Source organism: Panthera tigris, chromosome A3 (genome assembly GCF_018350195.1).
Source record: "Panthera tigris isolate Pti1 chromosome A3, P.tigris_Pti1_mat1.1, whole genome shotgun sequence".
In the NCBI taxonomy this organism is placed as follows: domain Eukaryota; kingdom Metazoa; phylum Chordata; class Mammalia; order Carnivora; family Felidae; genus Panthera; species Panthera tigris.
This window is the reverse complement of record NC_056662.1, coordinates 138597078-138621396: the sequence shown is the minus strand read 5'-3', so window position 1 is coordinate 138621396 and position 24319 is coordinate 138597078. Positions and strand designations below refer to the sequence as shown.

Here is a 24319-nt window from a genome sequence, read left to right as displayed (position 1 = left end):
TCATCAAACCCAAAAGAAACCGAAGTATCTCAGATAATGTGGGCATTTTCTGTGTAAAGGGCCCAGCCTACGGCGTCGTCTCATGAACACTTACCTAATTATCTTGACTCAGTCATGTGAAAAAAAAAAGGCTTTCCTATAGAAATGGAATCAGAAGAGATAAATGAAAATGTGCTCATTTATTATGAATGGTTATGTCCTCTTAATGTAATTTACAGTGACATAATCAGGTAGGTGTTCCTAAAATTATAACATACATTTCTTGGAACACATAATAAGCCATTAGAAAATTCATAATGTAAAAGATAATATTAGCTACCCTTGAAATTATTTATGAACTACATATACCCAAAAAAGATTCACAAAGCAGGCAATGTTTCTAATAATAGCTAAGCTGTAACTTATTTCTTTGCTAATTAATCGAGGCGGAATTAAATTACATACGGAGTTTCATTAACTTCACGTCCAATTTATAGATGTTTCAGATTAACAATCTGGTTTTTAAGCATTTCTTTTTGTAAAACTTCATCTGGCATCTTGACCTAGGACGTCTTTCACCGGCCGTAAGAGTGAAAGCTGTCAGGAATTTGTCACATAAATTGCAGAAGCGGAGAGGACCTACCTGAGCCCGGGCTGGGCGCCCCAGTGAGCCCCAGGGCACCGCCTTGAAGCGGCTCGTAGGACGGTTTTATTTCGTAAGGTTCCTGGCATGTCTGTGGTAATTCACTCTTCGTTTTACTTACACGTGAAGCTGCTTTAAACACTTACTTTTTTTTGTAAACATGGCAAAAGGAGGAAATTAAAATGAAATTACTACAAAATACGTGTCACATCAAAATTTGGGGTAAGACGCAGGGACTTCAGCTTAACATGAGTTTGTGTTCATGCACTGAACACTTAGGTTATATCACTGCTTCCGTAAGGTTTTTGGATCCTATTCTGATTTGTTACAGCTTGCACACAAAATGCCAGTCGTAAGAGTCAAATATCGTTGTCTTCTCTTCACTCTCGTCAGGAAGTGGAACGGTAAAGAAACAGTCACCTTTCCCACGTGCGTCAGCTCTGTGCAAACTCATGGACGAATCCGAAATCCTAGCCCCTGAGAGGATGTGATTTAATACTGTGTTTTTAAAGATGCACGGAAGGCACAACTCTGCCGCAGGCGAGGGGTCTGGTGGCGCCCAGACGCGCACACGGAGCCCGGCAGGTGCAGAGCCCCGGGGCTGTCCCGGGACACTGCCTTTCACATCCGTCTGCTCGATCAGGGTTAGGACACCTGCTGGTTCTGGGCGTGCCCGTCTCTGCCGCTTCCAGCCCTGCGACCGTGCCCGCTGCGAAGGCTTTGCTTTAATTACACAGGCTTTCTTTTGCAGGTTGTGCACATGGGCTGGGTCAGGGAGAGACTCGAAGGCACCAGCTCCCGTGAGACCTTCAGATCCAAGTTCTTGGCCCTGAAAGGCTCTTTGCTGTATGTTTTCAGCACCGCTCCGGTAAGGACGCCTTGACATTCCACGGGCAAGGGGTTGCTGATGAGAAGCAGCGATGGGATCCAGTGTTCGCGGGAGGCCAGGGCGGCCCCTCCCGCTCACACCCCTCTCCCCGGCCCGGAGGTGAGGGCACAGAGCCCGTCCCTTACGTGGTCAGAGAACCCAGAGACGAAACAAAACAGGTCATGAAAGTTTAAAAGTTCCTCTTTCCTTCACATCCCCCAAGTTTTGTGAAAATAACCAAACAGCCTGATTCAGCAGGGCCCCTCGTAGAAACCTGACGCTAAATGCCATAGTTGCAATTTTGTTTTCAAATTAGCACCGACGACGCCTTTCTCCCTGAGCGAACCAGGTACATAACGTGTGCTCTGCCTCGGGTATCAGTCAAAGCAGCTTCTGTGGGCATCAGGACCAGGAACCACAGGACCTGGGAGGTTCAGGCGTCCAGAACTTTGGAAGCACTGTGTGCAGTGTCGATGGAACTTCCTGCCGTTGAAAGGAAATAACAGGTTTCCTTCCTCTTAAGGCTGGGCAGTGTCCCATTGTGCACACACACCACACTCTTTCTCTGCCCACCGGCGACGGACCTTGAATTGTGTCCGTGGGCGGCTGTTGCGAATAGCACTGGATGGAAATTTGAGTGTCTGGACGCCCGGATTTCATTTCCTTTGCGGAAATACCGAATCACGCGGTAGCTCCAGGTTTGATGCTTCGAGGACCCTCCGCACTGTTGTCAGTGGTGGCCCTGCCAGCTCACATTCACCGACAGTGCACGCGGCTCCCTTTCTGCACATTCCCGCCACACCCAGTCTTTGTCTGGGGCGGGGGGGTGTGTGGTGGGAAGACAGTGTCGTGGGTGGAGCCCCACCTCCAAACGCATCGGGCCGCGTACGTTAAATTTGTGTTCTTGTTGGATGGCGATCATATCCCAAGAAAGTGGTTTTAAAAAAATAAAGAATAATGAAAGGGCAGAATCACATTTTACCTCCAGGCATCAAGACAATAATGCAAGTTTTCACTAATGAATATAGGGTTTTTTTTGTTTTTTTTGGTTTTTTTTTTTTTTTAATTTTTTTTTTCCCAATGTTTTTTATTTATTTTTGGGACAGAGAGAGACAGAGCATGAACGGGGGAGGGGCAGAGAGAGAGGGAGACACAGAATCGGAAACAGGCTCCAGGCTCCGAGCCATCAGCCCAGAGCCTGACGCGGGGCTCGAACTCACGGACCGCGAGATCGTGACCTGGCTGAAGTCGGACGCTTAACCGACTGCGCCACCCAGGCGCCCCTGAATATAGTTTTTTTAATAAGCTTTTTAATTGGGAATAATTTTAGATTTACCAAAAGTCGCATATGTGGCATGGAGAGTTGCTGGGTCCCAGTTTCCCCAAAGGTTGGCACCAAATGTGACTGTGGTCCCTTTGCTGAAAGTGAAACTGGACAGTGGTCCCTCCTGGTAACTAAACCAGACAGACACTGCTGTCCTCACCAGCCTGTCCACTGACGCTCTTCCTGTCCCAGGACCCCCCCAGGACACCGGCTTGGGTGTAGCTGCACGTGTTTTGATAAACCAACAATGCTGTGAATTTACTGAGGCCGAAGGGTTTTCTGAATAAAAAAAAAAAAAATCATAGAATTCTACTCAGAACAAATGTACTAATGTTTTTTAGCATTTGTTGCTAAACATCCATTCTCTGGGTTTGGACAAGGGTGCAGTGATGCACGTCCACCATTACAGCATCCTACAGAGTGGTTTCGCTGTCCTGAACATCCTCTGTGCCCAACCCCCGCCCGTCCTGTGGCCCAAAACCACCGATCGTTTACTGTCTCCTTGGGTTCCCCTTATCCAGGTTGTCCTGTAGTTGGCATCATAGTGCGTGGCCTTTTCGCGTTGGCTTCCCTCACTCAGTAACATCTGAGATTCCTCCTTGTCTTTTCGTGGCTTGTAGCTCATGTATTTTTAGTGCAGAATGGGATTCTGTTGTCTGGATGGACCACAGTTTATTTATCCGTCACCTACTGAAGGGCATCTTGGTTACTTCCGAGCTTAGCAGTTACGAATAAAGCTGCTGTAAACATCCACGTGCGGGTTTCCACGTGGACGTAAGTTCTCACCTCCTTTGACTGAATTCCAAGGAGTGTAATCGCTGGACCGTCTGGTGTTTAGTTTTGTGAGGAGGCTCCACACTGTCTTCCAAAGGGGCCGCACCATTCTGCGTCGTGACCTGCGATGAGTGAGTGTTCCTGCCCCACGTCCTCGCCAGCACCTGCCGTTGCCGGGGTTCCGGATTGTGGCCATTCTCACGGGTGTGCGGTGGGACCCCGTGTGGTTTTAACTTGCGTTTCACGGAAGACGAGTGAGGCATCTGCTGCCTTTGTCTCTTCGCTGGGGAGGCGTCTGTTGAGGTCTTCGGCCTATTTTTTTACTCAGGTTGTTCGCTAACTGTTGAGTTTTAAGAGTTCTTTGTATGTTTTGGGTAACAGTCCTTTCTTGGATGTGTCTTTGGCAAATATTTTCTCCCAGTCTGTGGCTCGTCCTCTCTCTCTCTGTCTTTCTCAGAGCAGTGTTTTTAACCTTAACGGAGTCCAGCTCATTGGTTCTTCCCTTCATGGATCCCGTCTGTGGTGTTGGATTGAAAAGGTCATCATCACCCCCAAGGTCACCTAGGTGTCCCCGATGTTATGTTTAGGAGTCTTACATTTTGCATTTTGATTCTGACTGATTCTGAGCTTTTCGTCAGGCGTGTAAGGTCTGGGTCGAGATTATTTTGCACACGGACATCCCCTTGTTCCCCAGTCACTTGATGAAAGACGGTCTAGGCTCTGTTCTGTTTTCTTTGCTCCCTTGTGAACCACCAGTGACTATATGGGATTAGGAGCTCTCTCTGATCCATTGATCTGTGTGGCTCTAAACCACCTGCGGTGAACGCTGTAGCTTTGTAGTAAGTCTTGAAGTCGGTTGGTGTCCGTTTTCCAACCTTTCTCCCTCAATATCGGGCTGCCTGTCGGGATCCTTTGCCTCCATATGCATATGAAGGTTAGAACGTCTGCATCCACAAAGTAACGTCCTGGGTATGGCTAGGCTGAGTTCTCACGGAAGTTAATTTCTTAACAGACACGATGTTCCGGGTAAAAACGGCCGGGATATGAGGTCCTGTGATGATGTCTCAGTCCCTCGTGAGTCTGAGCCCCTGGACTCTGAGCCTCCCCAACGTTCTCTGGTTTATCTACCCCCTTCTGTGGGGCAGGATGGGTGGGGGACTGGACTTGGGATGTCCCTTCCCCTGGGCAGGGAGGCTCTGATGAAACCCCACCAGATTCCGCTCTGGCTGACCAGCCTCCCCGAGGGCAGGCCTGTGCAGAGCTGGGCTCTGGGACATTTCAAACGTCTCCGAAGGGACTTTCCCTGGTGTTTTCTGTGGGAACCTGGTTGAGCTCCTGCAGGTAAATCTCACACTTTTGGGGGGTCTCCCCCACCCTGTGACTGGGTTGCCCTGCAGTTTTTAACTCTCAGCAGCTCGCTAATGACAGGCCAGATTTTCCCGCCCGCCCTGGTGCCCACCATGGACTCCATGCCTCCTGACCTGTCTCAAGGCCGTGGTGCACCCTGTGTCCTCCCCTGTGGCTCTCATGGATCTGCGAAGAGTCTGTTGAGGTTCTCACTTGTTACACCGGAGCAGGGACTTCCAAGGTCCTTGTGCACAAGCAGAAACATGTTTACTTTTTAAATAGAAAAAAATCAAACTCTCCCATCACTTAATGGTATTATGCTTGTTTAAACAAACCGTTTTCATGCATTATCCCAAATAATAAAAGCATATTTTTAAATGGGGACTCGGAAGATTTTATAAGACAACGAAGAAGTTTTACTCTGAAAAACCCCAGGGAAAGAGTGGTTTGGTAGAGTAAGTTGTGCATTATAATCACTGGCTGTGGGACTAGGTGTGTTATTCCCCCTTCATTCGATAGTCTGCTCGCTTTGGGGACAGGGACAGCAGATGGCAGCCGCCGCCCCCCTCCCCCCCGCAGGGTCACTGTGAGCCCCGAGAGACCCCGAGAGACGTGTTTGTACACGTGTTTGAAGACGCCAGAGCATTTAAAGTTAACAGGTGGACTTTGGTATTGGTACTCGGCAAGTCTCGTTGTAAGAGCAGTACCCAGAATATGGCAAGGGAATCTGACCTCGGTGTTGGCGGGTATTTCGGTCCGGCCGGGGCTTGTATCCTGTGGCCGATCACAGTGTCTACTTTGCCCAAATCTGTAACACCCCCCTATGTTACGTTTGCAGCATCTGTACACGGTGACTTATGCTCTGGTGACAGAAGACAGGAGACGACCACTGGTCACGCCCCACACACCTCCGGGCCGGTTTCCCGCCCCGGCCCCACAGGCAGCGCAGTGAGCACCGCCGTGTTCCGCACGGACACTGAGCAGAGGGGGGATGGGGGCACAGGAGAGAGACGATCTCTCCGACTCGGTAAACGAGGACCCTCTTGGGAGAGCAGGGTCCAGGGGAGGTAAATTCTCAGATGTCCCCCACCAGTCACTGTCGCTGTCCCGTGAGAAAGTCCCGTATTCAAGGACGGCTTCTGAGCTCCATCAGGTCGAGCCAAAGGGATGATGTTGAAGCAGAGGAGGGAAAAGAAGGGCAGAAAGTGGAAGAGAGGCGCGGAGGGGGCGTCTGCAGTTTCCGGCTCAAGGTCCTGCCCCGAGGAGGCAGAGCCCAGGGGTGGGGCCTGGCCCGGCCTCAGGCCCTCCTAGGTGCTCACACGGGCCGACGAAAGCCGGGATTGTTCTCATCACTGTGCTCTCCTTCCAGCCAGCGGGTTATTTCTGACTTGCAAATTGGCATCTGAGAAAACGTGAGCAACATGTTTTCAAAAATCATTAAAATGTGTTAATAACAGTCATGAAGTCAATTTTACAGCGTCGTACAGCATTAACGTATAAATTATGTAGCAGTTCCTTATGAATATGCAGGGAATAGTAGAAGCAACTTTAAGAATGTCAATTAGGCAAATATATTCTATCATTTAAAAATTTTTACCTGGAAAGAAATAACTCATTTGAAGGTTTGTAGATTGAAGAAACACTAGATAATTGTGTGTCTGATACAGAATTATTCTGTGTCCCCTCTGGGGCTACCCGGTAGGTGTTCCCCAATAAGATTAAAGGACACCAAGATATTACATTTACAGCCTAAAGTTTCTGCTACATTCCAAGTCAGATGTGGCCGAGGAAACAAACTGTCAACTCTCAGGACTTGGGAAAAGCATCAGTGGCCTGGGGTTACAGACCTTCACGCTTTTCTTCCACGTTGCAAAGGCTGGTTAGTTCCATTCTGTTGCCTGCTGGCTGGAAACACTGAGATTCCATCGTGGATCATTTTTCCCTTTCTTGATTTCCGAGTCGCCAGGAAGGAGCGTAAGGATCAGGGGATCACATCTCATTCCCGTCCAGGGAAGTATTTCTCCGGAGACAGGCAGGCACGGTGACGGCTCTGAGTGTCACTCCGCATCCCTCCCTTCCTATCAGAGGGTCTTGCCCCTCCTGAGAGGCAGGGAAGATCCTTCAGCTGGGTCCGTCCACCTGAGGGCCTCCGAAATCAGCAGGTTACGTCGTGGAGCATCTGGTTCGCAAAGCAAGGAGTTCTGACTGAATAGGCGTCTGCTCCGGTCCCCACCGCCTGTCTGTCTGCCTTTCCTTTTAAAAGGGGTTAGGCTTTTAACCCTTGGATTATCTTCTGAAGACATCATCACAACAGGGGCATCGCCTGCACATATTTTTTTGAGTTTATTTGTTTATTTTGAGAGAGAGAGAACAAGCCCACACCAACGGTGCGGATGGGCAGAGAGAGCAGGAGAGAGAGAATCTCAAGAACGTTCCATGCTCAGCGTGGAGCCGGACGTGGGGCTCGGTCCCTCAACCCTGGGATCATGGCCTGAGCTGAAACCACGAGTTGGACCCTCAACCAGCCGAGCCCCCCAGGTGCCCCACCTGGGCGTATTTTTGAGACAAAATTCTGATCTGACCAGTCTGTGGTGGGTCCTGAGGTTCCCAGGTGATGGCAAGGCTGCTGGTTCACATGGCCTCAGTAGTAAATTTACTCAAATGTAAAACCAGGATCTCTGAGCCCCTTCCCACACTGGCTAAGTCTGAATCACCCCCATGGGGCCAGGAACCTGCTTCGAAGGTGACACCTGCCTGCATTCAGGGTTAGTTCACAACTCTAGGAATGTCCACTTCTGAGATTTCATCCATCACTCACCGCTGTCCTACAAACCTCCAAGGCTGAACTTTCTATTTCCCTTCTAATTATACAAATACACGTAGATGCCACCCATCTTGGTTTTCTTGGGGACAGCCACGTCCTAGATGGCCCCTGCCTGGGAGCTTGTTGGCTTTAGTGTTGGGTTGGTGCAGCCCAGATAGCTTCTAGAGTCGTAATAGAAGGTGGAGGCAGCCCTGACGGGCATCACGAATATTCTGGAGATAATTTATGTCAAGCGGAAACTTAGGAGTACTTTGTGTTTGTGCTTTGGCTGAGCCAGAGAAGGGTTCACGTAGCAAAGCTTGACAATGGCCAACACCCGCACTGAATGAGTGTGCGTAGCCATGCCTATTTACAGCAACAGGGAACTACTAAGGAAGGACATTCTGAATAATGTCATTTTTTTTCTTTTTCACGGTTCTCCAAAAATAGGCAGCATTGTTATAACTGGAAAAATTAAAAATTGTGTCTACCTTCATTGCTGCAGCCTAAATGCTCTACTTTGCCCCCAAATTACCTTCCAATTATGACTGTGATTGACCTTCCCACCTTTATATTTTACCATTTTCGTGTTTTGTTAATCACAGGAGCAATGACTTACTTACCTCTGGATCAGTTAATATGAAGTGGCAACATGCCAGTGTAATTTCACATCATTAACTATTCGGTGAAACATTCTCAGGTGATGGGCTCGAAATGCCTGATTACGTCCCAGTATTTATTTGGTGGAACAATTTCAAGAAGGTCACCAACTACGTACATCATGTACTTTCATTTCAAAGACACGGTGAACCTCTGAGTGTTTTCATTCTTATTTGTGTGTTTAGTTGCTGCAAGGTAGCCACCGGGCAAGCAGTCACAGTCAAAATTTGTTACGGTGTTGAGTATTTCAGATTTTTCTACACGAAATATTTTCATGTACAGCATGTAAGTGAACATGAATTGCAGTCCATAGAACACCATTCAAAAGTTGGACGATGTCTTCATTATTATTGCTAAAATGGTTGTGAAATGCAATCAGGCCAATCAAAAACATGTTCGATTAAATTGGTAAGTCAATAAATTTGTATTCGTTTCTGGAACGGAGCAGACTAGTGAGTTTATCCTAAGTCTCAAGACTGGACACGCAGCACACTGTCACATACAAACTAGCCACCCTCTCAGTAAGCTCCCTAGACGAGACCGAAAATTGGTCCATAACTTAATGTATGAGGAGTCCAGAATGAATTCTAAAACTGTACCCAAGTGAGTGTAATAGATGAGCCCCTACGTTACCGACTTGTGCTGTGAGCACAAGTTCTCTGTCAAATCCCCTGCCACAGGTGAGGTTTGGTGTCCTACTGCCCTACTCATGGTGTAGAATTTAATTAAGGTAAAGACACGTTGACTCCATTGCTGTAAATGTTTAAATTTATCCAACTGAAAGTAATCCAACAAGCATGCTTGTTTTTGTGTCTACTTTAAAATTCTTCCCAGCTTTATGAGGTATAATTAACAAATAAAATTGTAAATAGCTAAAGTGAACAACATGATGGTTTGATGTATGTGCACGTGTGAAATGATTCCCACAGCTGAGCTAATGAGCACATCCATTACCTCACACAGTTGCCTTTTTTTAAACAAGAGAATGCTTATGATTTATGTATATATCTTATATTTCTTGCAGGTAAGCACATTAGACTGGGTACGGGCAGAAAAAACCTACAACCTCTGTGAGGTACTATTTAAACTTCACAAGGTAGGTATCCTTTGCACGTGAGATGTGCTCATGGAAGTAAGATGTGCCTTTGGGTTTAAGAGTCCATTGAGATAGTAAGATAACCTGAAAATCTTCTGTATTCATAACATTTCCCCATCCTGAAACTTGCCATCCTGCTGTTCACGCAGATGGATGGATGGATGGATGGATGGATGGATGGATGGATGGATGAGTTGGTGGGTGGGTAGATGGATGGATGGAAGGAAGGAAGGAAGGAAGGAAGGAAGGAAGGAAGGAAGGAAGGATGGATGAGTTGGGTGGGTGGATGGATGGATGGATAGGAAGGAAGGAAGGATGCATGGATGCATGGATGTATGGATGGATGGATGAGTTGGGTGGGTGGATGGAAGGAAGGAAGGAAAGAAGGAAGGAAGGAAGGATACATGAATGCATGGATGGATGGATGGATGGATGGATGGATGGATGGATGGATGAGTTGGTGGGTGGGTAGATGGATGGATCGAAGGAAGGAAGGAAGGAAGGAAGGAAGGAAGGATGAGTTGGGTGGGTGGGTAGATGGATGGATGGATAGGAAGGAAGGAAGGATGCATGGATGGATGGGTGGATGGATGAGTTGGTGGGTGGGTGGATGGATGGATGGAAGGAAGGAAGGAAGGAAGGAAGGAAGGAAGGAAGGAAGGATACATGGATGGATGAGTTGGTGGGTTGATGGAAGGAAGGAAGGAAGGTAGGAAGGAAGGAAGGAAGCATGGATGCATGGATGGATGGATGGATGGATGGATGGATGGATGGATGAGTTGGTGGGTGGGTAGATGGATGGATCGAAGGAAGGAAGGAAGGAAGGAAGGAAGGAAGGAAGGAAGGATGAGTTGGGTGGGTGGGTAGATGGATGGATGGATAGGAAGGAAGGAAGGATGCATGGATGGATGGGTGGATGGATGAGTTGGTGGGTGGGTGGATGGATGGAAGGAAGGAAGGAAGGAAGGAAGGATACATGGATGGATGAGTTGGTGGGTTGATGGAAGGAAGGAAGGAAGGTAGGAAGGAAGGAAGGAAGCATGGATGCATGGATGGATGGATGGATGGATGGATGGATGGATGGATGAGTTGGTGGGTGGATGGAAGGAAGGAAGGATGGATTCACAGATGCATGGATGGATGGATGGATGAGTTGGTGGGTGGATGGAAGGAAGGAAGGATGCATGGATGGATGGATGGATGGATGGATGGATGGATGAGTTGGTGGATAGATGGATGATGGATGGATGGATGGATGAATTGGTGAGTGGGTGGATGGATGAAAGGAAGGAAGGATGCATGGTTGGATGGATTGGTGGATTGGTGGGTGGGTGGATGGGTGGGTGGACCGGTGGATCGATAGAGTGTGCACAAGTGTGTATGTGCACACATACTGGGGAGAGAGTGTTTTAGTCACTGCCACTTACAGTAATATGTTCCGGGATCTTTGGTATATTATTGTCATTGCCATTGTTTTTAACAGGTCAGATACAAACCCCAGCTTCCCAGCTTTTCTTTTCAAAGTCTGGCCCAAGCGGACCAGAATGACTGATCAAATATTCCACGTCTATTAGAGGGAAAGCATTCACTGGCTAAGAAAGGGCAAAGTTTTACCAATAACCTCCATCCCAAGCTTTCAGAATCACCCAGTTCCAAAGTAGCGAATCCACTGCCAAGAAACAAGTTTTCCGTTTCTCCTGGGCTGACACCTCGTCTGGGACTCATGAGGTCGGGGTTTCCCGGGAGCGCTCTGTGCGACTCCTGCTTGCTTGCAGTTGTCACGCGTTGACATATCGGAGAAGAAGACAACCGGGGATTTGAGCGGGGATTGCACCAGGCTACACCAGCCAGGAGACACGGGTGTCTCACGGATGGGCTTTTAGCAGACCTCAGGTCACACTGAATGATAACAGAGGTTGGGAAGTGGAACCTGAAATGCAAAACCTGGTCACTGAGCGGCTCAGGGGACTCCGCCAGGCGGGAAGAGGTCAGTCCCACCCCATCCCGGTGACCCGGAAGCGCCTGCTTTGGGCCCAGGGGTGCTCCCAGCTGTGACGTGCCCAGGCTGGGGGGGGAGGCTTGTCTCTGGCCTCCTGCCCCTGCTCAGTGAGAAGCCAGGGCCGTCACCACCCATCACAGGGGAGGAGACACGGGAGGCGGTGCCCTCGGCCAGCTGTCCCGGACCTGCTGACGTCCGGCTGACCCACAGTGCACAGGCAGGAAATAAATGCACCCAGTGAATGTGCCACAGAGGGTCTGCTGTTGTGTGTGAAGCATGTGCTCTCGATGTAGACGGGGCTGACTCTACCACCTGAAATTTTACTTTGTTTCTTTATGCCTCAGTTTCCTCATCTGTAAAATGGGGTGATAATAACCTGTTGTTGTCTATATTTTGTGACCCTCTGCAGGGTTGTGTTAATTGTGTGATGACCAAACGCCCCGGCCATAAGGAAGTGCTCACCGAACACGGCCTTTTTAGGGCATGTTTGAGGTCCCCTCCTGCCCTCTGCATCCCGGGAGCCGTGATTCTCCCACACCACAGGGCCAGGGATGCACCTGCCGGTGATTCTCAGCCTTGTCTTACAGGGAAATCACCCGGAGGGAGCTTTAAAGCAGAGCTAATGGTTTCATTTTATTTGAGATGTGGCCCAGACATCTGTGTTCATTCTGGAGGTTTCTGCGGTGCTAACATGTGGTGCTAACATTCTGCGGTGCTAAGTCTCGTGTCGTGTGTGCAGCATTTGTGCTTTGACACCTCCTTGTCAGTAAGTATCATTTTACAACACTAATGAATTCCTCTGCGTCATTGGATAGAACCTTAGTGACGAGAGGCCTGGTTGTATTAACAATCTTTACAAAACCATGAGAATATTAGTTGTTGTTAATAATGCCAGTAGGGATCATAATTGTATGTTAATTATACCTCCTCGTCTCTTTTTTATTTTTTAATGTTTACTTATTTATTTTGAGAGAGAGAGAGAGAGAGAGAGAGCGAGGAGGAGAGAGGCAGAGAGAGGGAGAGAGAGAATCCCAGGCAGGCTCTGCACTGTCGGCACAGAGCCCAACACGGGGCTCGATCCCACAACCTGTGAGATCATGACCTGAGCCAAAATCAGGAGTCAGACGCTCAGCCTCCTGAGCCGCTCAGGTGCCCGTTTCTTCCTTCCTTTCCACTCTCCTTTCCACAGTAGTTGAAACTCATTGGCTCCATTAGTAAGTCACGCACTGAAATGTGAAGTCAGAGACCTGTGAGTGTGATCTGGGCGTGTAAAACAACACACATTGTCTCGGGAATCATCCGTCCCACAGCTGGTCATGAGAGGAGTCAGCTTTCAGCCTAAGGTCTATGGCCCCAGCTGAACCGCACTCTGTGGAAGGTCTCCTTGCAGGCCCACTCGTGGAGGTCAGTGGAATTCGGTTGCTGGAAGGTCTGGACTGGGGGGGCTCAGCTCCTTGCTGAGTTGGCCAGAGGCCGCCGTCTCCACCAGAGACAGCCATTTCCACCATATTCTGCTGGTGAGAAGCGGGTCACTAAACATATATGACACATATGACGTGTGATACACATCCTTTATATGGTATGTAGGTATACACACGTAGGAAGAGACCACGTGAAGCCCACACTACGGTACCGGCCACAGCGTGGCGGGGAGCAGACTGTACTTGGCCAGACCGTGCTCGTTGCTGGGGGTGGGGGCGGCTGGTCAACCCTGGGCTTCAGTGAGGTATCAGAAGTGAGTTACATACACTTGGAGGGAAGCTGTCTCCAGACGTCCCCTAAAAAGGCCAACAGCTAAGCCTTGACCACATCATCTGCGGCACGAGTCTGCGAGACGTGTCCTACCAGCTGGGGGCTTCCCTTCATTCTGGGGACGTTTCCGTCAAGGACTAATTTCTTCCAGCAACAAAACAGCCCAGATGGATGGAGAGCTTTGACTTCGTGGCAGATGAGGCCCAGGTCAGGGGTAAGAGGCACAGCCTTGAGGTCCGAGCCTCTCCGCAAGGGGAGGAAGCCGTGTCTGAGTCCCGGTACAGGAGAGCGCTGTACCCCAGCGTGGGACGCTCCTGTGTCTTTCTCACGCAGGAGTGCGCACAGCAAAGTAGGAAGTCTGTACCGGAGCGGAAAGTAAAAATATATGCAGTGCCGTTTTTCATGTGTTTTGTCTGAGAATTTGACCCCAAGGAGTCATTAGTCAAAAGCTAGAAGTTTTGAATGAAAATTTAATGTTTTAAATTTTGATATGCCTCCTTAAATGGAAAATGTCCTCAAAAATAATTTTAAATTTAGATCTGGAATTTTAAGCTGCATGTAATAACAACACCTACGAGGGAAATACGTCCCCATAATACTATTATTGCAGTGGTAGAAGGAACCATTATGTGGAAGTGATTCTTGTGATAATTTATACGTGTAGATTTTCATTCATCGATATTCCACAAGATAATTGTAGAGGAAAATTTTATGGCTTTTCCCTTTATTTTACAAAAGTTCCACATTGTCACATTCTGGCTTTTACACGGCTCTCCCGCGTCTGAAGTGCTCTTTTGGTGTTGGGATGTGTTCCAGAGACCGTCATTTTGTACAGACGTGCTTCGTTAATAACTGCGCAGCCATTTCTGTTTTTATCCAGCATTTCTTCCAGGAAGACCAGTAAACATGTTGTGAAATGATTAGCAAACCATTACATTAGTCAGGAGAACAGCCACAGCACATATATTAATCCCATATGGGGCAAATAATAACAATAAGGATAACTTTGTAGCATTGAACTTCTTTAAAAAGGAGATCGTATTCTGTCAGTTGAATGTCTTATTTGGATGTCCTAAATGGCGATTCTACAAAATGATACCCCCTTTGGTACACGCCTTTAGTTGTGGATGATCACTGTGCACATATAAATCTAAACTTATTTATGAGCATTTAATTCGCTTTTCAAAGGTTGAAATAAAGTTCGATATCAGAAGAACTGGCACCATCAGCAACAGTTGTTAATGATTTGTGTCAGAACAACCTTTTCCAAGTACGGCCATTAGTATTCCATCCAGGAATGAATCCTGTTGTAGGTTTGTTTCTCTGACTTTCTTCTAAGAAATTACTTTTTCCGGTTCTTTTTTTTTTAAGTTTATTCATTTTTGAGAGAGAGACAGACATAACACGAGTGTGGGAGGGGTAGACAGAGAGGGAGACACAGAATCCGAAGCAGCTCCAGGCTGTGAGCTGTCAGCACAGAGCCCGACGCGGGGCTCGAACGCACAAACCGTGAGATTGTGACCTGAGCCGAAGCAGGACGCTCAACCGACAGCCACCCAGGCGCCCCTACTTTTTCCGATTCTTAAATTACATATTCTCTATTTCAACTCTCATCAGAAATAGATGAGAAAATTGCATCCATGGGCTTTGATTGCACATGTAGGTTGTATGCGGCTCGCAGACAGCGGCAAACAGAAGCGCCAATCGACTCTGGGGAGTCTGGCGGGAGAGGAGGGGGATGTGTCCTCCAACGGAAGAATACCCAACCTGAAATTTTTCGGTTAAAATTTAAGTTAACTCACGTTTGGCAGAGGATCTAGATAGCAGCATCTACCTCTGTGGGGTGCCTGCCCGGGGGCCTTGCTAAGCCCCCCCCTTCCCCCCCCCACCGTTTACATCGGAGTTAATCCTCTCGTACAGGGAGCGAATCCTCCTTATCTTTGGGCTCAGAGCCCATAAGCACAGGGTGGCTAGTAAGTTCCCGACCCAGGGTCATCTTAAATCCTATTCTGTTCCACTCCTTGGGACCCTTGGAGTCCCTGGAATCTGTCTAGAGTCCGCAGTAAGAATTTTCAGCCTGCTCTCCGGCGACCCGCCAGGCAGCTGGGACCCCAGGGAAGGGGCTCCTGTCCTCCGTGAATGTCTGGAAGCCCCTCCCTTGAGGCGAGAACTTGCACCTGCATGAGGGAGGACCCTGCACAGGGTGGGGGGGGGGGTTGGCTCCAGGGCTTTGCTGCAAAGGGCAGGGGGACTCTGAGGGCTGGGGTGGGGTCGGGAGAGGGAGCCTGGGCCACTGTGTGACCCAGAGTCAAAATGAGCTGTCTGTCTTCACGGTAGGACAGAGTTCTGCAACTTGGAGTAGTCCTGACAGCCTGCAGGGGCACAGCGTTCCTGGATGTTTGTGTTCCTCGGGACACGTCCAGGTCCTGGGGGGTGGGGGGAGGGGGGAGGGAGCTGGCCCTTAACGGGATTTGCAGCTCCGAGGGGCTTAAAACCAGGTGTTCTAATGCAGATGCTGTGGGTGCAGCCGGGGAGGGGGGAGCCACTCACCTCCCACCCTGGTGGCTCATTTCCGAGCCCTGTTGACTGAGTTATCGTCTCACACGGGAGCCACAAGAAATGTCTGTGGAAATGAGCTCCATACGGACCACTAAGGTCACTGACATTAATGTTCTCTGTGCTTCAGAAAGTAATGTCATCCCTGAAATCCTTCCGTGTTCTTCCCTGGGACTTCCCAGGCTGCTCAAGAGCGATCTGTATTTCCTCGTATTTGTCCGTAAAGGCAGAGCTCCGCTCACTGGTTTGAGTGGCAAAACACGTTGCTCCTTGAAAAGTGACCTTGCTCCTCACGACTGATCTAAATAAGTAGTTCAAGAGTCAGATCGCCGTGTAGGTGAAAATCTAAATTCTGCTCCTGAAGGTAGTGGCCATTTGGAGAATTATAACAATATCGCTGAGCAATACTTAGAAAGCTAACATTATGTATTTTAAGTAGTCTCTTAAAACCGTCTATTTAAGTAGTCTATTAAAAGCTCCACTACGTGCAGAGGTACATGTGCAGACACTGCATATGGAGGGGATAAAACCCACAGGCGGATGGGGTGCCTGGGGGGCTCGGTCGGTTGAGCGTCCGACTTCGGCTCAGGTCACGATCTCGCGGTCTGTGAGTTCGAGCCCCGCGTCGGGCTCTGGGCTGACAGCTCGGAGCCTGGAGCCTGCTTCCGATTCTGTGTCTCCCTCTCTCTCTGACCCTCCCCTGTTCATGCTCTGTCTCTCTCTGTCTCAAAAATAAATAAACGTTAAAAAAAAAATTTAAAAACCAAAACAAAAAAACCCACAGGCGGCATACAGAGTAGCCCCAGCAGAACTATTGCTCTTTCACGTTCCCTGCATGGATACAATAATTGTAAATGTGCAAATAAGTACCTAGAATAAATACACAGAAGTAGGAAAACTCCAGGTAATTTTAAAATGTGCTCTTTTTGTTGTGTTGTCAGAAAAGGGGACGTGCGCGGTTCTGTGTGCTTACAGGGCCGGCAGGGGGTCCGCTCCTGCTCCAGGACTGGCCCCGACTGTCGACTGTCGGAAGCCCGCCAGCCGCGTATTAGCTCAGACCCCGTCTCTCCGCTCAGCAGCGCCTCGATCACAACGTGCGTTTGTGCAAACGCGTGAGGACCTAACAGGCGCGGAGGGCACTGGTGGCTCGTGCTTTCTCTGTGCTGCCACTCTAAGCGCCTGACCCCCTCCTGTGCCTGCGTCTCAAAGCCCAAAACAGCCTCAGAGGTGGACAGCTAACCCTTGGCAGAGAAAGTCCTGTTTTCCCCCTACGGAAATACGAGCTCCCGGTGTAACCAGGGACAGGAGAGCGCGATTGGCCGTCCCACTGGCGGCATCGCCCACACAGACGCTTCCCGAGCCGTCTCCTTAGGTCGGCGGTCTAGACAGTTACGTTCAGTACTTGCAGACCCAATTTCTGAGACGTTGTGTCGGTGACTAGGACGCACTCCTGGTTTATGACGGGCAGTCTCATCTGTTGAACGGTTTCTGTGTATCCCAGGGAAGTGAAAGATCTGGGGGGGGGGATCCGAAATCAGGGCGCAGTCTCTTGCCCAGGGTTCGTTTAGGGCTAGGAACACACACCACCCCCGCACGTGCACAGGCACGCACACACCTGTGCACCCGCCCGTGAGGCAGGAGGAATCTGACCGTGTGCGGGCGCAAACACCGCTGAGGACCAGCAGCAGGGAGAGGGCGCACAGGCGAGTCCTGCGGAGACGTCCCGAGGCCGGAGGAGAATCAGGAGCCCCCAGAACCCACGAGCCGCCTACACACAACCGTAGTCTCTTCTACCTGCACAGCTGAGCCACGGTGAACACCGGGGTCCCTTGGCGAGGAGTCTGCCCTCCGTCCCCTTCACCGGACAAGGTGGTTCAGGCACAGTCCACGTGGAGGGTCAGCGCCTGGGCAGTGCGGGTGCGCGCGTGTGTGCAGATGTGTGTGCGTGTGGAGAGAGGGATGAGGGGCGGGTGCAGGCCGGAGCACGCTGTGAGCAGAGGAAGGTGCACGCTTACGTACATGTGTGCATGTGTGTGCGTGTGTGAGTATGCGTATGCAAGTACGTGTGTGTGTGGACGGGAAGAGGGGCGTGTGCGAGTATGTGTGTGTGTGTGTGTGTGTGTGTGGAGAGCAGAAGAGGTGCGTGTGCAGGCCAGCACACAGAGGGAGGGGAGACTCGCCGGGCGCTGCCTGCCGCATGCAGCACTGCGTCCCCTGAGCGTCCAGTCCTGGGCTGTGCTGACCCGAGACCAGTGAGGCCCAGAGTCACCCTCTCCTTAGCCGCGTCCGCCACCGACTCGGGAAGGAAGTGCACACACCCGATGTCTGTGTGCAGAGCCCACGGCATCCAGGGCTCCTCTGCCTTAACCTTTGCTCTCGGGATGTTTCTGGACATTGGTTCTGTATGGCCAGGACCCTGGGATGGTACAAGTACGCCTTGGACGGCTGGGGGTCCTGCGGTCCCTCGGGGGGGTTCTGAGCAGGGGTCCTTTTGCCCAGGACAGAAGAGCTGGTGATGCCCCGCGACCCGGCGGCGAGGGGCCTGGTTAGGGCCGTGTTCATGCCAGACTGGGGCACCCGGGTCCCGTGACCTGACCTTCCCGTGAGACGCTGAAGCGGACGCTGTGGTTACCGCTATTTTAAGTGGAAGCTGCTTTGGGTGGAATTTACCTAAATCTGTTTCGGGCTCATCTCCACAGCTGCCACGTGGGAGGACGGCCCTGCCCTGAACGGGGCTCCCCGTGTGGCCGGGTCCGCAGTGGCTCCGTGTCCCCATCTGGTGGCCGTGGGGCCTTGGCCCTCGGTCGGGACCCCCTCCCGCACTAACGCCCTGACGCGTTCTGTTTTCCAGCTCTGGCTGGCGGACGACGGCTGGCTCCACGAAGACTGTCACCTGGGTCCTCCCGGCTTCGCGCCCCAGCGGCCGTTCAGCTTCAGCGTCCTGGTCGGCCACGGCCAGAGTCGCGTCTTCAGCGTGGACCTGGGGAGCGAGCTGGCCGCCTGGGAGAGGTCTTTCCAGAGGGCCACTTTCAAGGAAGTTCAGAGAAGCAGGGTAAGCGCCTCCCACCCTCCCGCGGGAGAACTCGGGTGGGGCGCGACCTCGCCATCAGGTGCGCCGCCGTTCCAGACGAAAGCGAATCTTGAAAGCTGAGCATTCTGACCTGAGCCACCAGGTCGGCGTCCGTGGCAGGTGACGGGTCACCACGGGAGAGCGCGAGGGGGCGCATTTCACGTTTGCAGAGAGCCACGGGCTTTCCACGGAGGGGGCGGGGGGCACGTCCACGCCCCTGACGAGCCACGCTGCCCACAGGCTGCTCCCAGCAGACGGCGCAGGTGGCTCATTTGAGGTGAAGTCCCCCGGGCGTTTGTCACGGACGAGGCACCCGGTGGCCTTGCTCCCGCCGTCAGGACCCGAGGGAGAATATGACGTGGTTCACACAACTGAGCTTCTGCCCTTGTCGGCAGGGTACAGAAACGTGTGTCCGTCAAATGCGTGAGCAGGCAGGGGTCGTGACCTCCGGCGTCGTTAACGGTGGGACCCCTCAAGGGCAGAAGGTCCACACGGCGATGTCAGGGAGGGGACTTCCCGCCAACCGTGCGGCCACCTCCAGCCCCGTGTCGTCGGCCCTGGTGCAGAGGAGATCACGCCTCGTCTGGGAGCGCGCGTTCTCAATGGAAGGCCCCGCGTGGCTTTGACTCGCCCGCGGCTGCTCGGGCCTGGGGGTCCCTGACTGGGCGTCACTGCGACCTGCCAGTCTGCATGGCGACGTCACACTCAGATGTTCCTAGAAACACACGTCACGGCTTCCCCCGGGCCCCCCTCTCCGGCTGGGCGGCCCCCGGATGTGGTTCCGTTGTGCCCAGCGGCCACATGCCAGAGGCGCCGGCTCCGTGACCCCAGCAGGCAGGTGATGCAAGGGTCCTGAGGCACTGAACACTGACTCCCCTGTCGCGGGGACTCGTTGGCCCATCTGGCGACTGTTCACAGCCCTGAGCCCTGAACACAGCGGAGAAATGGGAGCTTGAGGGACACTCATCGTGACCACACTTGCAGCCCCAGAAAGTGGGAAGAAGACGGCATTCTGCATCACCGCGTATGCCGGGCAGCTGGTCTCCAGTGTCCCCAGCTGTGCTGCAGGCAGGGGGACATCCCAGTGTGTGGGGGAAGGAGGCGTCGCAGACGGGCACCCCAGGAGACGCACCCTGATGCCCCGTGGCCCCGGAGGCTGCAGGCCGGTCTCGCCCCTGCCGGTCGGAACAGAATGAGGGTCCGAACCGCCCTGGGTGGATTACGGTGCCTCTCCTTAAAGAACAGACTTTCTCCCCTGGGTCCAGAGTGGGGAAGTCCCTCCGGAGGGGGTGGCGGGTCCCCTTGCAGAGTCCTCGGTATTTGGGCAAGTAGGGAGAGGGGAGGGCCAGAGACGGGCTGGCGGGGCAGCGGGTAGAAGGGAGGACGCCGGGTCTGGATCAGGACGGGAGGGCAGCATGCCGGCGGGTTCCGGGGAGTCTCTCCACAATCCAGGATTGAGATGGCGAGGGTCTTTTGTGGGCAGGCGAGGACGAGCGTGGCCGCGACGGTGACCGTCCGGTGACCGTCCACCAGATGAGGGGTCGGCTTGTGTGGTGGGGTCTCCGTGTACAGGACAGGAAGTTCCCCCAAGACCTCCCCAGTCTGAATCGTCACGCCCACTTTCCGAAGCAGGATCCTGCGGGATTCCTGCCCCCTGGTGTGGCATCCAGTCTCGGGGACTCTGTCCCGATTTCTCAGTTTTCTGGACTCGGAGGCGGGAAGGACAGCAGACGTGCTCTGGAATGTGTGGCCAGTTTCTCCCTCCGTGAACTTGGGCAAAATATTTCCCTAAACTCCTTCCCTTCCTCTGAAATTAACGATTATAGTGTGCACACGAGAGCCACTCTGGGAATTACACTAATTTGTTTTTAAGGTTTTTTTAATGTTTATTTATTTTTGAGAGAGAGAGGCAGAGCACGAGTGGGGGAGGAGCAGAGAGAGAGGGAGACACGGAATCCGAAGCAGGTTCCAGGCTCCGAGCTGTTGGCACAGAACCCGACGCGGGGCTCAAACCCACAAACCGCAAGATCATGACCTGAGCTGAAGTCAGACGCTTAACCGACTGAGCCACCCAGGCAACCCTGGGAATTATACTAATCTTAACGTGCCTCCGTGCCAGGCCGTGTGCAGTTTGTACCCTGTGTTAATCTTTTAAAGTAAATCTGAGACGCGACCCTGTTTTCTGTGTTCTTTCTTTCACTGATGGAAGACTCACGTTCGGAAGGGCTCAGTGGCCCCTCCGCAGCCCCGTCCATTTCTGCCTGATTCAGGGTCTCTCCTGTTCCTGGCTTGGACTCTGCCCCTCCCGAGGCCCCGCCTTCAAACCTCGAGAAGGTCTACACGTTTGTAACGTGTTCTCCTCCCGTGTGCGTCAGGCTGCGAGCTTCATCCGCCCGGCTGTCACCGCATCCCTGCTTCCCCATAAGGATGTCAGGAAGAAAGTTCTGGACTTGAACTTGTGGCCCATTTCCTCACAGCAGCGTCTCAGGGCACCTCAGCGGGGTGAGCACCCCACAGAGAAAACCTCCAAATCGGGTGTGCCAGCAGGTGTTTAAAACCCCTGCCCGTCTCCAGCTCAACACGTTTAACTAATGTCGTTTCGAGTGACACCTGTGTCACAGACCTCCACAGGTGCCCTCAGGCACCAGACGGAAGTCCTCTGGCTGTACCTGCTGTGTCGCCTGCAGGCCGGGGTCCCACCGCGACTGTCCCACTGTCCTGTCCCCGTACCGTGGTCCCGCCGTGGTCCCGCCGTGGTCCACGGTCCCGCTGTCCACTCTTCAAACAACGTTTGCTCCTATTTCAGCATCGGGTGCGCGTGGTGCTGGGTGACGTGCAAAGTGCTGTGCGTTTTGTCCACATCAGTGTACCTAAATTTTAACTATACCAGCCTCATCCTGTTGGAATTTAAGAAAAACGAAACAGGATCTGTGTCCTCGCAGCAGCCTGCGGTCTGAGTATCTGCATCGGGTGGGCTGCTTCTGAGCTCACAGGACGAGGCACCGAGACCCTCGCCGTCCTACAGACAAACCAGGGCTCGCCGGCCCCACCGGCTGAGCTTTGAGGTCCCCGTGTCTGCTTAGACCGTCTCCCCTGCTGGTCGTGGGACACCTGCCAGAGCAGCAGGGGGTGCTTTCCATTCACAGATTTTGGTTCCACAGCAGATAACTGTGCTGCTTGTTGGGCCAGGACGATGCTCAGACGGGGCGTGTGGCCGGCGTCCGCACTCTGCGAACCCCCGAGAGCGGGTGCCCCTCCCACCAGCCTCCGCACCTGCAGCCTGTCCGGCTCCAGTAAACGGAGACCGTGTAAAGCTGAGGTCATGACTCTCAAGGAAACGTAAGGTGAACACGTGCCCAAAGATGTCATTTAGTTCCTTTATTAATGAGGGAAGTCGGGGTTGTTGGGACAGTCCACAGAGCCCTCGGGAAACCCACCGAACGCAGACGCTGTAACGCGGGTGCTTCCAGACGCCCCTGCTGGGTAGATGGAAAACCTGCTCGGCGTGGGGGTGGGTATAGCAGCCTCCTAAACAGGCCCTCGGGTGGCTCATCCCGCCGGACGGAGGCGTCTTCCAACTCTACCAGACAAAAACAACCGAGTTAACTTTTGCCGCTTGTTAGCTGAACGTCACCCGGCCGATGATTTGTCCTTTTTTGCTGGAAAAGAATCTCCAGACATCATTCTTGCACTCACACGCTTGTGCACACACACTTGTTCTCCTGTCTGTCTTGATGGGAGACGTGGCCGGAGCCCGGACCGACCTCAGGGCAGCGTGGGTCACTCTACGGTCTGACGTCCTGTGGCCTCGAGCAGCCGCTGAAGCCAGAGAACAAACCTTTTCTAAGGAACTGGAAACAAACAACAGGCAGTCTGACCCAAAGTAAGCAAAAAAATATAAGTCGGAGTAGAAATCAGTGAACTAGACAGAAAACCAAAGAAAAACAGAAAATCAGTGAAACTAAAATTTGATTCTATAAGATCAAAAAATTAATGAAAGTCTTGCCAGACTGATGAAAAGGAAAAGCATTAAGAATGAGGGACAAAATGTCACTACCCAGATATTTAAAGACACAGTCAGGGAACATTACATAAACAATTTCTAAAAATTAACACAAATCTGACAACTCAGAATGGACACAATCCTTGTAAGACACAAACCACCAAGCCTCCCTCAAGGGGAGACGAGTTACCCAAATGATACCATTTGTGGTTTAAAAGTGGAGTTTTTGCTAAGTCCTTTCCCACGAAGGAAATTCCAGTCCCAAATGGAGTCGTTGATGAGTTGTACTAAACATTAAAAAAAGGAAAAACTAATCACACAAACTAACCCAGAAAATTGGAAGTAGGAGGCAATGCTTTCAAGCTCCCACGAGCCCAGCATCACCCCACGGCCAGTGTTGGACAAGGTTGTGCAAAGTAAACACAGCTATGGACCATTGTCCTTTACGGGTGTAGATAAATATTCTAAACACAGTTTTACCTAATAAAATCCAGTAACTTCTTCTATAACAGGAATAATATGTCAAGTTAAAAAATTATCCTAGGAAAATACCATTGGTTTTATGTCTAAAATCAATCAAATTAGGGGCATCTAGGTGGCTCAGTGGGTTAAGTGTCCGACTTCAGCTCAGGTCATGATCTCGTGGTCTGTGAGTTCGAGCCCCGCGTCGGGCTCTGTGCTGACGGCTCAGAGCCTAGAGGCTGCTTCGGATTCTGTGTCTTCCTCTCTCTCTGACCCTCCCCCGTTCATGCTCTGTCTCTGTCTAAAATATAAAATAAACATTAAAAAAAAATTTTTTTAATAAAATCAATCAAATTAATCTATCAGGCTAACAATTTAAAAGAGAAAAATCCTATCATCATTTCAACAGACCCAGGAAAATATTTGACAAAATCCAACTTCGTATCTGATCTAACAAACTCAGCAAACTAGAAATGGAAGAAACTTTCCTTAACTTGCTAGGAAGGCACAGAAGTGCCCACAGGTAACATCCTGCTTAGTGGCCAGAGACTGTGTCCCCGAAGACTGAGCATAGGCAAAGCTGTCCCCTGTCATCACTTGTATTGATATTTACCGAAGGCAGTAGCCAGGACCACAGCCAGAAAGATGAATAAGAGACACCAGGTTGGAAGGGAAAGAGTAAAACTGTCTTTACCCACAGATTTCATGACATTCCTACTAGAAACTCAGGTGGAATCTGCAAGAGAAGGGAGTTCAGCTACAAGAAGAAGTTGCAAGATCCAAGGTCAATATGTAAACATCCATTTCGTTTCCTGATATAAAGAGCAGACAACAAAAAATACTTGTAACAGCATCAAAAATATGAAATAATGTGGACAAATCTGAAACACATAAAAGACTTGTAACAAAACTGCAAAGCGTGGCTCAGAGACAAGTTAGAGGAAACTCACGTAAGTGGAGACCTAGACTCGTGCACGGCCCAG

General features: G+C 51.1%; 1 protein-coding gene across 2 annotated transcripts in view; it reads left to right on the top strand.

Annotated features, from left to right (window-relative positions):
• The window catches only part of SNTG2 (syntrophin gamma 2), a 172850-nt gene that overhangs the window by 125402 nt on the left and 23129 nt on the right, over positions 1-24319 (top strand). For both annotated transcript variants that reach the window (XM_042982606.1, XM_042982607.1), the window contains 3 exons: positions 1374-1490; positions 9423-9494; positions 18653-18853. In XM_042982606.1, coding sequence (XP_042838540.1) covers positions 1374-1490; positions 9423-9494; positions 18653-18853 — 390 coding nt within the window. The remainder of the gene's footprint in view (positions 1-1373; positions 1491-9422; positions 9495-18652; positions 18854-24319) is intronic.